The sequence below is a fragment of the Notolepis coatsorum genome (assembly GCF_963971535.1).
Source record: "Notolepis coatsorum genome assembly, chromosome: 18".
Taxonomy (NCBI): domain Eukaryota; kingdom Metazoa; phylum Chordata; class Actinopteri; order Aulopiformes; family Paralepididae; genus Notolepis; species Notolepis coatsorum.
Genome location: NC_140182.1, coordinates 81,126,236 through 81,139,752, shown reverse-complemented (window position 1 = coordinate 81,139,752; position 13,517 = coordinate 81,126,236). Strand labels below are relative to the sequence as shown.

General features: G+C 46.5%; 1 protein-coding gene across 2 annotated transcripts in view; it reads right to left on the bottom strand.

The window, feature by feature from the left end:
* Positions 1–13,517, bottom strand: part of itpr2 (inositol 1,4,5-trisphosphate receptor, type 2) — a 286,031-nt gene that overhangs the window by 103,578 nt on the left and 168,936 nt on the right. For both annotated transcript variants that reach the window (XM_084334286.1, XM_084334287.1), the window contains exons 38-39: positions 1,781–1,901; positions 97–284 (exon numbers count right to left, since the gene is read on the bottom strand). In XM_084334286.1, the coding sequence (XP_084190412.1) occupies positions 97–284; positions 1,781–1,901 (309 nt within the window). The remainder of the gene's footprint in view (positions 1–96; positions 285–1,780; positions 1,902–13,517) is intronic.

The window sequence follows — 13,517 nt, the reverse complement described above, 5'->3', positions numbered from 1 at the left end:
GCCCGGGAGGAGAGGGAATCAAACCGGGAACCTCCGGATTACCAGACGACTGCTCTACTTCCCGATGGTGATTCTGCATACGTCCGGCCCACCCACCTGGATCTGTGTGTTGCCCCCTTGGAGCAGGGCGATGCCCAGCTGGATGCTCTCCTCGAACACCCGGTCACTCTTGGTGTTGACGATGAGGTCTATCACCAGCTCCGAGGCACCCACGTTATCCAGGAGACACTGGATCTCCAGGATGCTGCTGCCCGGCTTGTCCGAGTCCTGCGTCGGTGAGCCTCCTGCGTGGAGGTTCCACAGTAAATCAGTGACCACAGATAAACTGGAACAGATTGTTAAAATTCTTTAACGCTTTAAAAAAGAAAATGTATTCTCAATTCTATCGTGGAAGAACTCTGTAGATGGATTTGAATGACTACACACCTGAAAGGGCGTTATATATACAGTATATATACTTGTTTTGTAAGCTTGTCGTCGCTCTTAATTATGGTAGGCTCAGTGTCTTACGAGTTGAAATAAAGGTTTGGAATGAAAAAGTGAAATGATATATAAATATATATCACAGAGTCCATGAAAAAGTTAAATTAAATATATATATATATTTCATTTCAAACCTTTATTTCAACTCGTAAGACACTGAGGTTACCCTCATTTACAGCGACGACAAGCTTACAAAACAAGACAACGTTTATATATAAGCAATTTCATATATATAAGCACAATAAATAAGAATAAACAATAAAAAAAAGTTTGCTAAGACCGTTAGAACTCGACACAGTGGTCGTGAAGGAAGCAAAAGAAGGAAGAACCTTCAGAGTCAGTTGGAGGGCATTCCATGTGTTTCCAGCAGTTTTTCATAGTTCAGCGCAAACTCAAGGAACCCTAAGAACCAACCAGTTATTCGAAATAACAAATACCAATGATAGTTACGCCTTTCAACCAGAGAAGGCCATCCAACCTTTTCATAAAGAACACAGTGGTGGGTATGATATCTGTCACCAGTAATACATCTGAGGGCAGAATGATGGACAGAGTCCAGCGGTTTAAGAGTTGAAGCCGCAGCATGTCTATAATAGTCCAACATTTATAAGAAAACAGCTTCAACAAACCTCTTTCTACTAATCACGGGAAAGCTGCATCTATTTCTGTACAGGATCCGATATACTGTATACACTTGGAATTTAAATTAAAATGTCTCATCGAGACACATTTATTTATATAAATGTGCGACATGATGATTTACACCTGCATATGGTTTTTATAACAACTGACAGAGGTATACTCTGTCTATGTATGTCTATGTATTCTGTCGAGGAATCCTTTCGATTGCCCCAAACAACAGCTTAGTTCACACCTAAGTGAGAGGCCAGGGGCTGCGGCCCCCACCCATCTCTATACTTAAGCTCATCGTGTCCTTCTCTTCCTCAGTATCTCGATGAGAGCACTCCTCTTAGCCAAAGCTCATTAACCTACCATTAACCATGTACTTTGTATTAATTGTTTTTACTATTAAACCTATTTTTATCAGAATATCCGTCTACAATATAATTGATAAATCATAATCCACCACAATTCCATATATATATATATATATATATATATATATATATATATATATATATATATATATATATATTTCTTTTTATTGATATGGAATTTAGCTAGATTAGAAATCAGTGAGACTAAGAGAGCACTTCTGCCAATAAGTCTGGTGCAGTCACGTTGGCTTGCCCCAACAGTGAGTAGCGATGCAGGGTTTATTCTGGCTCCTCCGTACCTCCAGATGATGGCTTCACAAAGCCTCCCGATGAGCTGCTCACGCTGGCCGACTCTGCTTTGGAGTGAAGCCTCTGATTTCCAAAGTAGTACGGGAGGAGAATCTTCCTCAACACGCTTCCCTGCGGAGGCAGGAGATCGAAATGTTAAATCCAGATGGTCTCCTCTGTAACAAGAGCTCACACTAGAAACATTCACAGTTTCACACTTCTGCTTTTTTTGTTTATATGTTTGATTTTGTTTTAAGAAAGCACATCACACTCACTCCACACCTATTATGAAATTACTCAAGACTCAAGATGGGTGTTCTTAAAATACTGTAAATATTTTGATGTGCAGGTCTTATGATTTGTAAGCCTGTGTAAAGGAGGTACCGTCTATCCACAGTCACGATGGACAGTGTAGTGAAGTGGCTGTGGACGATAAGCGGTACTGCAAGTAAACACTCCCCAGAGGCATCCAGACCCATTACTAAGAAGTGAATTCACCTCTTGGTATAGTGGTCTGTGATGCTGCCCGCGGCGCGGGAGACCGGGGTTCAACTCCCACTCGGGCCAGGCCAAATAAGACCGGTTACACCTGCACACTGTTGAAGGCTTACACACAAACATTTGTGCTATGCAAGTTTTATCTGCACTGGAAGATACAAATTAGAACTAAAAAGTATTCTTTCTATTGTGGTCCTTGATGCTAAAAGTAGACATTATAAAAGGGTATTTATAATGATAATAATTTATAATAGTTAAATAGTTGGGTGTAATAATGGATGCCAATTTGAATGAGTTTGAGTTAATATCTTAAATGTAAATGTATAAAGAAAGAACAATTAAGACTTTATGAAGTTGAGGGGTAACAGGTTTCTATTATTTTGTTCTCATATGAGAGACCATCTATTTCTATTGGAATGTGCAAATTGAGAGGTGCTATTATATTATACTATTGTACTTTTATGGAACTGTGCATTACCATGAACAGAACAAATACAAAAGAAGAATGAAAATATAATTATATTAGTTTATACAATGGCATGCAAATTTCTCTATTCTGATTGGCTGAAACAGTCAAGTTAGACGTGGTTATTTCTCATAACCCACGCTTGTGATCCCAGAACCCGCCCACAACCGAATTACAATCACCCCGCCAGTTCGACTTTTTAGGAAAAACCAAGATGGCGGACAATAATCTTTACGAATGGATGTGTTGAAAGCGTCATAACGACTAATTCAAAAACGATTCTGTCACGTGGAATGTGTTAGTTTCTTACACAATGTTGGATTATGTAATTAGTGGGTCATGAGTCACTGTGGAACAAAATAAAAATCACGCAAAGTCTGTTGTTAGATGCCATTCGTCAAAAGGACACTCATTTCACTGTTAATACAATTTCCAATCAATCAATCAATCAATCAAACCAATAAAAAACGCTCACTTCACTGTTAGACGGCCTGCTTTGAAGGAACCTATTCAAAATATAAATCGCGGGACAAACCGGGAATGTTACCATCAATGTAAATAAACCATAATCACCATACAAAAACAGTACTGTATTTGTAAATCTGGTATGTCATAAATGTCTAGATGTAGCAGTACTGTATCTGTATGTCATGTATGTCATATATGTTATGATGAATTGAAAATGGGGGACCCTGATGTAAACAAGACTAAAGTCTTTCTCTGGTCTGCATCCCCTGAACAATTGTGTGTATTGAGCTGTACCCATTCTGCAATCTGGTAATACAATTTTCAATCAATCAATCAATCATTCCAATAACAACCGCTAACTTCATAATGCATCTGTATCGCAACCGAATCACGGATTTCGTCGAGGCAGGTAGCATTATGTCGGGAAAAATGAAATGAAATAAACAAATGTGAATTAAAGAAGTTAAAATGAAGTTTAGCCTATTAAATTGTTTTAAAAGCCTATAGCAATGATGTATTTTAACGCAACTGGCGAGGACTGCAAGGGGGAATTGAATTGCAACTGTGTACAAAACTTTGACTGTAAACGGCGTCTAACCTGACTGCATAAGCGCAACGTCCATTATGCTTCAATTTATGTGTTTATTGTATAGATAGATAGAAACTATTGCCATTTCAACACTGTTGATTGGGATTTGTCTTGGTGCCACATACAGTACAGACAATGTTAAAAACATACAATATAAAAACACAAGAATACAATCCCCACAATAAAAAGTTTTACACAAACAATTAAAAAGAAAAAAATGCTACAGTACCTAAAATAAATTGCTCAGTGTTCCAGTTTTTAAAGTGCATATTGTCTTAAAGTGCATGTTGGCTGGTGCTAGCCCTTGTTGTGCAAAGTGCCTGTACATTTGTACTTGAGTTCAGGTGACCGACAGCCTCGGGATATGTACCGTTTTTAAAACGGGATGTCCTGCACCTGAGACTTTGGAGTCTTCTGCCAGAGGGAAGGGGGTTAAAGAGGTCGTAAGCAGGGTGAGAAGGGTCCCTGATCACCTTTTCCCCTTTCCGCCGGATTTGTGTGTCATAAATGGAGGCCACAGAGGGGAGCTCACAGCCGATGATTTTTGACGCTGTGCGTACAGTTCGTTCTAAATGTCCCCCATCATGGACGGTGGTGTTTCCGTACCACACAGTCATTGAGAAGGTAAGGACACTCTCCACAGTGGCTCTATAAAAACTAAGCATCGCCTCCGTGGACACACCAAACTTTTTAAGCTGGCGCAGGGAGTGGAGCCTCTGGTGGGCTTTGCTAATTATGAGGCTGGTGTTAACTTCCCATTTTAAATTATCACATATGGTGATGCCGAGGATTTTTTAACTGTCTACCCTCTCCACCTGCTGGCCGTTTATGTACAGAGGAGGGTGGACTGCCTCCCCGCGGCGGAAGTCAACTATAATTTCCTTTGTCTTAGAGATGTTTAAAAGCAGGTCGTTCTCCTTGCACCATACAGCAAAGCTATCGACTTCAGCTCTATAGGCCGATTCATCCCCATTCTTAATTAGTCCCACTACTGTTGTGTCATCCGCATATTTAAAAAATCTGACAGAATCAGAGTGGGAGGCACAGTCATTAGTGTAGACAGTAGAGCAGAGCAGTATAGTAATAAGGTTGGATGAATTCGGCAATTGTATAAAGATGTAAGCACTGTCTATCTGTAATAAAATGTTCAATCAATCAATCAATCAATCCCATGACACACGCTCACTTTGAAACAGCGCTGCTTCTACACACGGAGGCAACGTCTCTTCTTTTTTGTTTTTTTACTACTACTATTTCTGCGGATGGTTGTCAATAAATCTTCAATTAATGTGTTTATTGTATAGCAATAAGGTTGGATGAATGCGGCAGTTGTATAAAAGCCATTACACCTCGCGCATTATGAGAATTAGACCATGCCTAGGGGGGGGGGGGGTCTAACGACCACCCCTAGGCATGGTCTAATTCTCATAACGCACTCCTGCACGTGATGTAATGCTTAAATGTTTCTGGTTATTCCATACCGGGGAACATTTCCTAGAATCAACCTATAGTCATCCCAGAGTTCTGACTCATCCCTACTAAGTGGAGGTAGGCTGTGACCACCGCCAATAAAAAGGTTCTGACTCATCCCTGAGAGGTGGGGGTAGACTGTAAAGATGTTCCTTTATTGATCCCCTTGGGAAAATGCGGGCGTCATAGCAGCATGGGGGAGGGGAAGTACAGGTATGGGCAGGGTAATAGTAGAAACTAGAAACACATAAATACAGGCAATACAATTTCATCTGAATATAAACAAAGGTGCAGATGAGGGTCTGTATGCCCTATTGGTTATAGTATACTTTACAATAAATATAGGCAATAAGTAAGAGTAAAAGGATTTTAGGTGCTTTGCTTGGTTAATGACTTTGTTTACATCTTTGCTGTGTCTTTGCTCAAGGACACTTCGACACGCTGCAGGGAGGAGCTGAAATTGAACTGGGAACCTTCAGATTACCAGACGACCAGCTCTACCTCCTGAGCCATTGTCACCCACTGTCTGCTTTTACATCAGTGACATGGATTGGTGTAATTGTGGAAATTGGATTCTGTGAAGAGACAGAGTGGGTGGGAGAGTGGAGGTACGCTAGGTTCTAACACAGTCTGCACACGCACACACAGACACAGTAGTAAGAGCAGTGGTGGGAGAAGTAAACGGTTCCTCAGCTTAAGTAAAAGTAGAAATACCCAGATAAATGAGTACTCTGGTCAAAGTAAAAGTCCTCTATTCAAGATTCAGTAATATTCAGAGTAAAAGTAGAGAAGTATTTGCTATTGAATGTACTTAAGTATCTAAAGTCACAGTATGCGTTCTACATGACATTAGTGTATTCCAGTGCTTGGGAGCATTCAACCCTCAAACCATTGACCTCTCCAGGTTATATTAAAGTGGTATGTGGTCCAGTTATGCTGCTCTGATTAAATGTTGTTAAAGTGGTATGTGGTCCAGTTATGCTGCTCTGATTAAAGGTGATGTTAAAGTGGTATGTGGTCCAATTATGCTGCTCTGATTACATCCTCTTGGAGTGAAAGTATATATTTATAATTTTTGCCATGTTTTTTATTGAAATTTGGTGGATTAAAAGGATAAAGTTCCCTCAAATTAAATGTAAAGTGCAAGTAGCTCAAAACTTACTTAAATTCCTCTATTGAGTAAAAATACATACCGGTAGTTACTTTCTATTATTGAGTAAGAGAGACGGAAGCTGTGTGTGCGTGAGAGAGAGGGGGGAGAGCAAGACATTTACATTTAGTCATTTAGCTGACGCTTTTATCCAAAGTGACTTACAAGTTCTGTACGACAAGTCATCAGGAAGGGCACAAGTCTATCAGCTAGTAACTATCAGAGTAACAATGTTCATCAAAGTGTTGCGTGCTACAGTGTAGGTTAGTTTATTAGGACAAGTGCATGACAGTAAGGTTAGTTAGGGTTAAACTTTTTTTTTTTTTTAAATAATAATTATTTCAGATAATGGTTGAAGAAGTGCGTCTTTAGTCGACGGCGAAAGATTGGACGGGTTTCGGCTGTCCTAACTGGGGTGGGTAGTTCATTCCACCATTGTGGGGCAAGGACTGAGAATAGGCGACTTCTCTTTGATGACCCTCCCGGAGCTTGGATAGGAGTAGGTCTGAGGCGGCCAGAAGATGCAGAGCGTATGGGTCTTGAGGGTGTGTAGTTAGAGACCATTGACTGGAGGTAGGCGGGAGCGGTTCTCTTTGCCGCATGGTATGCCAGGTCGAGGGCCTTGAAGCAGATTCGTGCAGCAATGGGGAGCCAATGCAGGTCCCTAAGAAGTGGGGTGACATGGGCCGACTTCGGTAGGTTTGAGATCAGGCGGGCCGCTGCGTTCTGAATGAGTTGAAGAGGCTTAGTGGCAGTGGCCGGGAGGCCAGCAAGCAGTGCGTTGCAGTAGTCGAGGCGGAAGATGACTGTTGATTGGACGAGGAGTTTGGTGGCTTCTTTAGTCAGGAAGGGGCGTATCCTTCTGACGTTGCTCAGGAGGAATCTGCAGGTTCTGGTTGTCGCTGCGATGTGAGCAGAGAAGTTCAACTGGTCGTCGAGGACAACACCAAGGTTCTTGGCGGTCGGGGACGCGGTCACAGCTGCATTCTCGACTGTGATGGAAAGGTCGGTCAGGGGGGAGGATTTGGCCGGCAGGTGGAGCAATTCTGTTTTGCTTAGGTTCAGTTTGAGGTGGTTGGTCATCATCCAGGCGGAGATGTCGGAAAGACAGGCCGAGATCCGCTCAGAGACGTGGATATCTGAGGGAGGGAAGGAGAGGAAGAGTTGAGTATCATCGGCATAACAATGATACGAGAAGCCATGAGACGTGATAATGTTACCCAGTGATTTAGTGTAGAGGGAGAAGAGAAGGGGTCCTAGGACCGAGCCCTGGGGGACACCTGTCCGTAGGGGGTGGGTGGCCGACAGGGTCCCTCTCCATGACACTTGGTAGGAGCGGTCATTGAGGTATGATGTCAGCCATGTCAGCGCAGAGCCAGCCACTCCCATTCCTGCGAGGGCCGCGAGGAGGATCTGATGGTTGACTGTGTCGAAGGCTGCAGATAGATCTAGGAGAATCAGGACAAAGGAGAGGCCTTTCGCTTTTGCTAAGTGAAGTGCCTCTGTGACCGCAATGAGGGCCGTTTCTGTGGAGTGGCCAGTCCGGAAGCCAGACTGATTAGGGTCTAGGACGTCATTCTGTAAGAGATAAGCAGTAGGTTGGTTGGATACAGCACGTTCAAGTGTTTTAGAAAGGAAGGAGAGAAGAGAGACAGGACGATAGTTGTCTAAGACGGTGGGGTTCAGGGTTGGTTTTTTTATGAGCGGCGTGACTCTGGCTTGTTTTAGGGAGGTGGGGACCACCCCCGAGTTGAGTGAGGAGTTGATGGTTGCAGTTAGGAATGGGAGAATGTCTGGTGCTATGGTCTGGAGGAGTGGGGAGGGTAGCTGGTCCAGCTGGCATGTAGTCGGACGGTTCGACGTTACCAGTGTCAGGGTCTCGGCTTCTGTAATAGGAGAGAAAGATGACAGAGTGAAGGGTGAGGTTCTCAATTCAGTATTTGGAATGGGTGGGGGTTGGGAGAAGGAGCTACGGATGTTCTCCACTTTTTCCTCAAAGAAGATCGCAAAGTAAAGAGAGGAAAGAGAGGGGTGGGAGGGGGAGAGAGAGGGGGGGGAGAGAGGGAGAGAGAGACAGAGACAGAGAGTGACTGGTGAGCGAGAATGTGTTATACAACGCCTGTTGGTTGCTGGCATGGAAATGACAATTTTCTCAAATACATTTGATTCAATTATCTATTTCTCCTCTGACTCTTAAGGAGGACTCTCACTCCTGCCGTCTCACTCCTCCTCCCTCTCTCTTTAAACGGTCCATCCCCAACGGACGGCCAGCCAAGAGGGCTTTGTTTCCATGGGAACCTGGCTAATCCAGAAAGGACCCGTGATATGATGTCAATTAACCTCCCCCTCACCCCACAGAGATGCGAGTCCACGAAGGATAAAAACACAATTACACACGGTTTACAACAACAGAACATGGGGAAGTAATTGTGTTTGGACTGGGGGAGATCCTGAGAGAGGAGGTGGGGGAAGAGGGGAGGCGGACTGGGGGAGATCCTGAGAGAGGAGGTGGGGGAAGAGGGGAGGCGGACTGGGGGAGATCCTGAGAGAGGAGGTGGGGGAAGAGGGGAGGTGGGGGAACAAGGGAGGCGGACTGGGGGAGATCCTGAGAGAGGAGGTGGGGGAACAAGGGAGGCGGACTGGGGGAGATCCTGAGAGAGGAGGTGGGGGAACAAGGGAGGCGGACTGGGGGATGTGCGGTCGATGCTCCCTGTGTCAGTTCTCAGTGGCGTTCTATCGCCATGCTCTAAGACAAACTCTAACCTTAACCAACTTCGAAAGAGCGCCTAAGCTTAACCGTCCAAAAACTTGCCGTCCCACGATTGGCGCACATGTCACATGACCAGAAACGTGCGTGGCCAATCAGAGCGCAAAACGGGAATGCGGAAGGACAAGCCACTTGCTTAAAGTATAGAAGCGTTAGGGCTGGGCGATTCATCCAATTTCAATTACGATTTCCCACGATCACGAAAACGCACACCCCGTTACTCTCATTTAGTCTTGTGTCGTAAACGCAGTGTACCCTTTCTTCACAGCGGTGCGCTGCGCCCCTCCCTCAAGCCCAAACAGTAGTTTCAGCTCGTGTTGAAAGAGGGAAGAGGGAGGAGCCACGGCGCGTTTCTCCAGTTACTTTGAAACGACTTTGGTACTGTAACTTGTAGACGAAGACAGAAAGGCAGCCTTAGTCGAGAAGAAAGGTAAAACTAATTCAGTCGTCGTCATACAATGTTCTCACATCAACGAGTAATGGTGTTTAATAATCGTGATTTCAATATCAATCAAAATAATTGTGATTATGTTTTTTGCCATAACGGAGCAGCCCTAACACACGTGCAGGCACACTGGCGGTGAGGATTCGTTGAGCTAACTCCTCTCATTCCAACACAATCAGAAATGCAGACAAACATACTGTACTCTAAGGCAGCGTATTACCATGAATTCCCTTCTGCCCGAGCGCAGACTGAATCTTAAATTGATATGAACATCTCCACTTTCCCGAACGGAGGACGTGTCGGTCTCAGGGGCACATGCTGAGACAGACATCAGGTTGGGGTGTGAGGGGGTGGGGGGGTCCCACTTGTCTCCCTCCTTCTAATGCAGTCTGCTGGCCAGCTCTGCAGAAGGGAGAGGAGAGGAGCAGGATGGAGATAGGGGAGAGGAGGATGATGGGAGAGGAGAGGAGAGGAGAGGAGAGGAGAGGAGAGGAGAGGAGAGGAGAGGAGAGGATGATGGGAGAGGAGAGGAGAAGGATGGAGATAGGGGAGAGGAGGATGATGGGAGAGGAGAGGAGAGGATGATGGGAGAGGAGAGGAGAAGGATGGAGAGAGGGGAGAGGAGGAGAAGGATGGTGAGAGGGGAGAGGAGAGGATGATGGGAGAGGAGAGGAGGGGAGGAGAGAAGGAAAGGAGAGGAGACGGATGGTGAGAGAGGAGAGGAGAAGAACATGATGGTGAGAGGGGAGGGGAGAGGAGAGGAGAAGAGAGGGTGGAAGAGGAGGAGAGAGGATGATGGGAGAGAAGAGAAAAGAGAGGAGAGAAGGGGGAGGAGAGGAGATGAGAAAAGAGGGGAGAAGAAAAAAAAAAAAAAAAAAAGAGGAGGAAAGAATAGGAGAAAAGAGGAGGAGGAGAGGAGCAGGATGATGGGAGAGGAGAGTCTGGGCCAGACTGACTGATTTGTCTGCTGCTGCATGGAGCAGAAAAACTCCAGTCAGGTGATGTAAGGACAGAGCCAAAAGACACGAGAGAGAGAGAGAGAGAGAGAGAGAGAGAGAGAGAGAGAGAGAGAGAGAGAGAGAGAGAGAGAGAGAGAGAGAGAGAGAGAGAGAGAGAGAAAGAGGGTGGGAGGGGAGGAAGGAGAGGGGAGGAGGGAAGGGAGGAAGAACCAGCAGCAGACAGACATGGCTTTTTAAAATGTGCAGCGGCACGCCACACTGCGGCTCCGCAGTCCAAGGAGGGGATGAGCTGCCGACCCCACCAGCACGAACCCCCCCCCCCCCCCCCCCTCGGGCCCCATTGTAACTTTGCTGTCTGCAGATATTTTCACTCAATAAGGAAGAGGAGGAGGAGAGTTGGGACCGATCGGTTCAGACTAAATCAACACAGGTCGGCGGGGGTGTATGACGAAACTGTTACCTGCCGAAGTTTCAGGGAAGATTCAACAACGTTTTTCCTGGAGTTTTTAAATTGGATGTGAAACCCCTCGTAGGCTCCGTCTATCCGTCTCCTCGTTCACCTCACTCGCCTCCCTCTCTCACAGCCACTCTGTCCCTAGTGGAGGCTCACAGACACGGCACTCTGTGTACGACCGTTTCAATGAGCCTCCCCTTGTTATGAGCCTCTTACAGCACACAATACATTCATATCCCCTTGTTATGAGCCTCCCCTTGTTATGAGCCTCTTACAGCACACAATACATTCATATCCCCTTGTTATGAGCCTCCCCTTGTTATGAGCCTCCTACAGCACAGCCACTCTGCCCCTAGTGGAGGCTCACAGACACGGCACTCTGTGTACGACCGGTTCGAGAACCCTTCTTCTCCTCGATGATACCGTGTTCCCTTGTTCTTGTGTGTCCAGTTTCCCACAGCTGAAAGCGGAGAAGGGTTTCTGGGCAGGTGACTATTGTTAGTGGAGGGGAAGAGTGACGTGGTGCATATTGTAAAACACACAACAACCGGGCTTTGCCCCCAGGCCATGTGAAGGTGTGAGCAAGACGGGAACGGCTTCCAACGCGAGGAGAAGAAAGAATGTTCAGAGAAAGAAGGAGAAAGTTAGAGAGAGAGAGACAGACAGACAGAGAGACAGACAGAGAGAGAGAGAGACAGACAATGAGAGACAAAGAAAGACAGAGACTGGATCCTGGCATTTCTCCGCACCGGTCAACAAGAGGACCTGCTCCGATCACATGTAGAGGCACTCGCCACACACTGAGAAAACAGACCAGACGCCAAAACTATCCGCTGTGTGGCACAGCCAACAAGAACCGTCCAGTCCATTAACACGACTGCCGGAAAACAGACTAACTGGCGATTCCTGGAGTTTTGGCGTCCGGTGTGCCCCTGCCATTAGAGCTGCCACTGATCCCTGGGTCTCAGCCCCATTCTAGAATTGATTACTGCCGTAAATGGTAAATGTGCATTTATATAGCACTTTTATCCAAAGCGCTTTACAATTTGTTCATCACATTTGACCCATTCACTCACACACCGATGGCAGAGGCAACCATGCAAGGTGCCAACCTGCTCATCGGGAGCAATTAGGGGTTAAGTGTCTTGCTCAAGGACACTTCGACACGCTGCCCGGGACGAGCGGGAATTGAGCTGGGACCTCCGGATTGCCAGACGATCACTCCTGAGCCACTGTCGCCGCTGAATGGATGACCTATTAAAACGTTTTTTAAAGTAAATGACTATTTATGTATCAACAGTATCGTTCGTTCTCTACAAAGCCGACCTCTCCGTTCCCTTCCTATCTGCACGCACACCCCATCGTGCTTGTACCTTATTTATTGTCTCGTGCTGCAATAACACGGAACATTTAAAGCAGAAAAACGCCATCACCTGACAAACGGGCCACATCAGCAAAACAAATTAGCCGTGCATGTGAGAGCAATTGGTGAGATTGGTGATAAAGAAAAAGTGCAAGCCGCGTGTAAACAAGTACTCAGCGGAAAAAGCCTGACCCTTCACCGGAGGGCTCGGTTTCGGAAGTGGCACATGTGATTGGCTAACGCGGTTAGTTAGGCACCGGGGTGTTTGTCAGGACCGCCATGCGGCGCGGGACGCTGGCGCGGTGCCAGAGAGGAGGCTCACTGTTCTCCCTCTCTCTCCAGAGAGGCTCACTGTTCTCCCTCTCTCTCCAGAGAGGCTCACTGTTCTCCCTCTCTCTCCAGAGAGGCTCACTGTTCTCCCTCTCTCTCCATGCTGCCAAATAGGAGAAAAAGAAACCACACATTGTGTTCACCGGCATTACCCTATGTGCCGCGATGCACATCGACGTAGGTGACCAGACGTGATCCTACCCCCCCCCCCCCCCCCCCCCCCGTCACTTGTTTTACGTGGCACAGTGCGGCTCTGTCCTCCCGGGGACACGCCGCGACCATAACAACCGGCTACGACGGGACTGAGCCGCATCAAAGCAGGGTTTCCGAAAACCGACAGTCGATCTCATTCACGGTGGCCGGCCGAAGCTCTTTAACTAAAAGGAGACCTTTCACACACTCACCAGCACTCCTCCTCCTCCGATTCACAGGCTCTCCTCCCGTGAAGGGTGGGAGGGGGGGGGGCGAGGGAGGAGGGGGGATAAAAGGCGCTTTCTTCTCTGCGGTGATAGAAGCATGTCGTCCTCACAGGGTACGCAGGCCCCCCCCCCCCCCCAGCGCCCACTCAGGGTCGTCCATCGCCATGGAAACCAAAACATAATACACAGACACCTGACTGATGTGAGGGCACGGGGTGGGGTGGGGGGGCTGAGAGCCGTGTCAGCAAAAAACTCTTAGGTAGCGAGAAATACTTGCCGTAGAGTTTCAGGATAATTTGGGTGATTTCAACTTGCACCCTATATGTCATCCAGCACCGGTCGATAGGAGCCGCGAACGCGATGCAGGCCG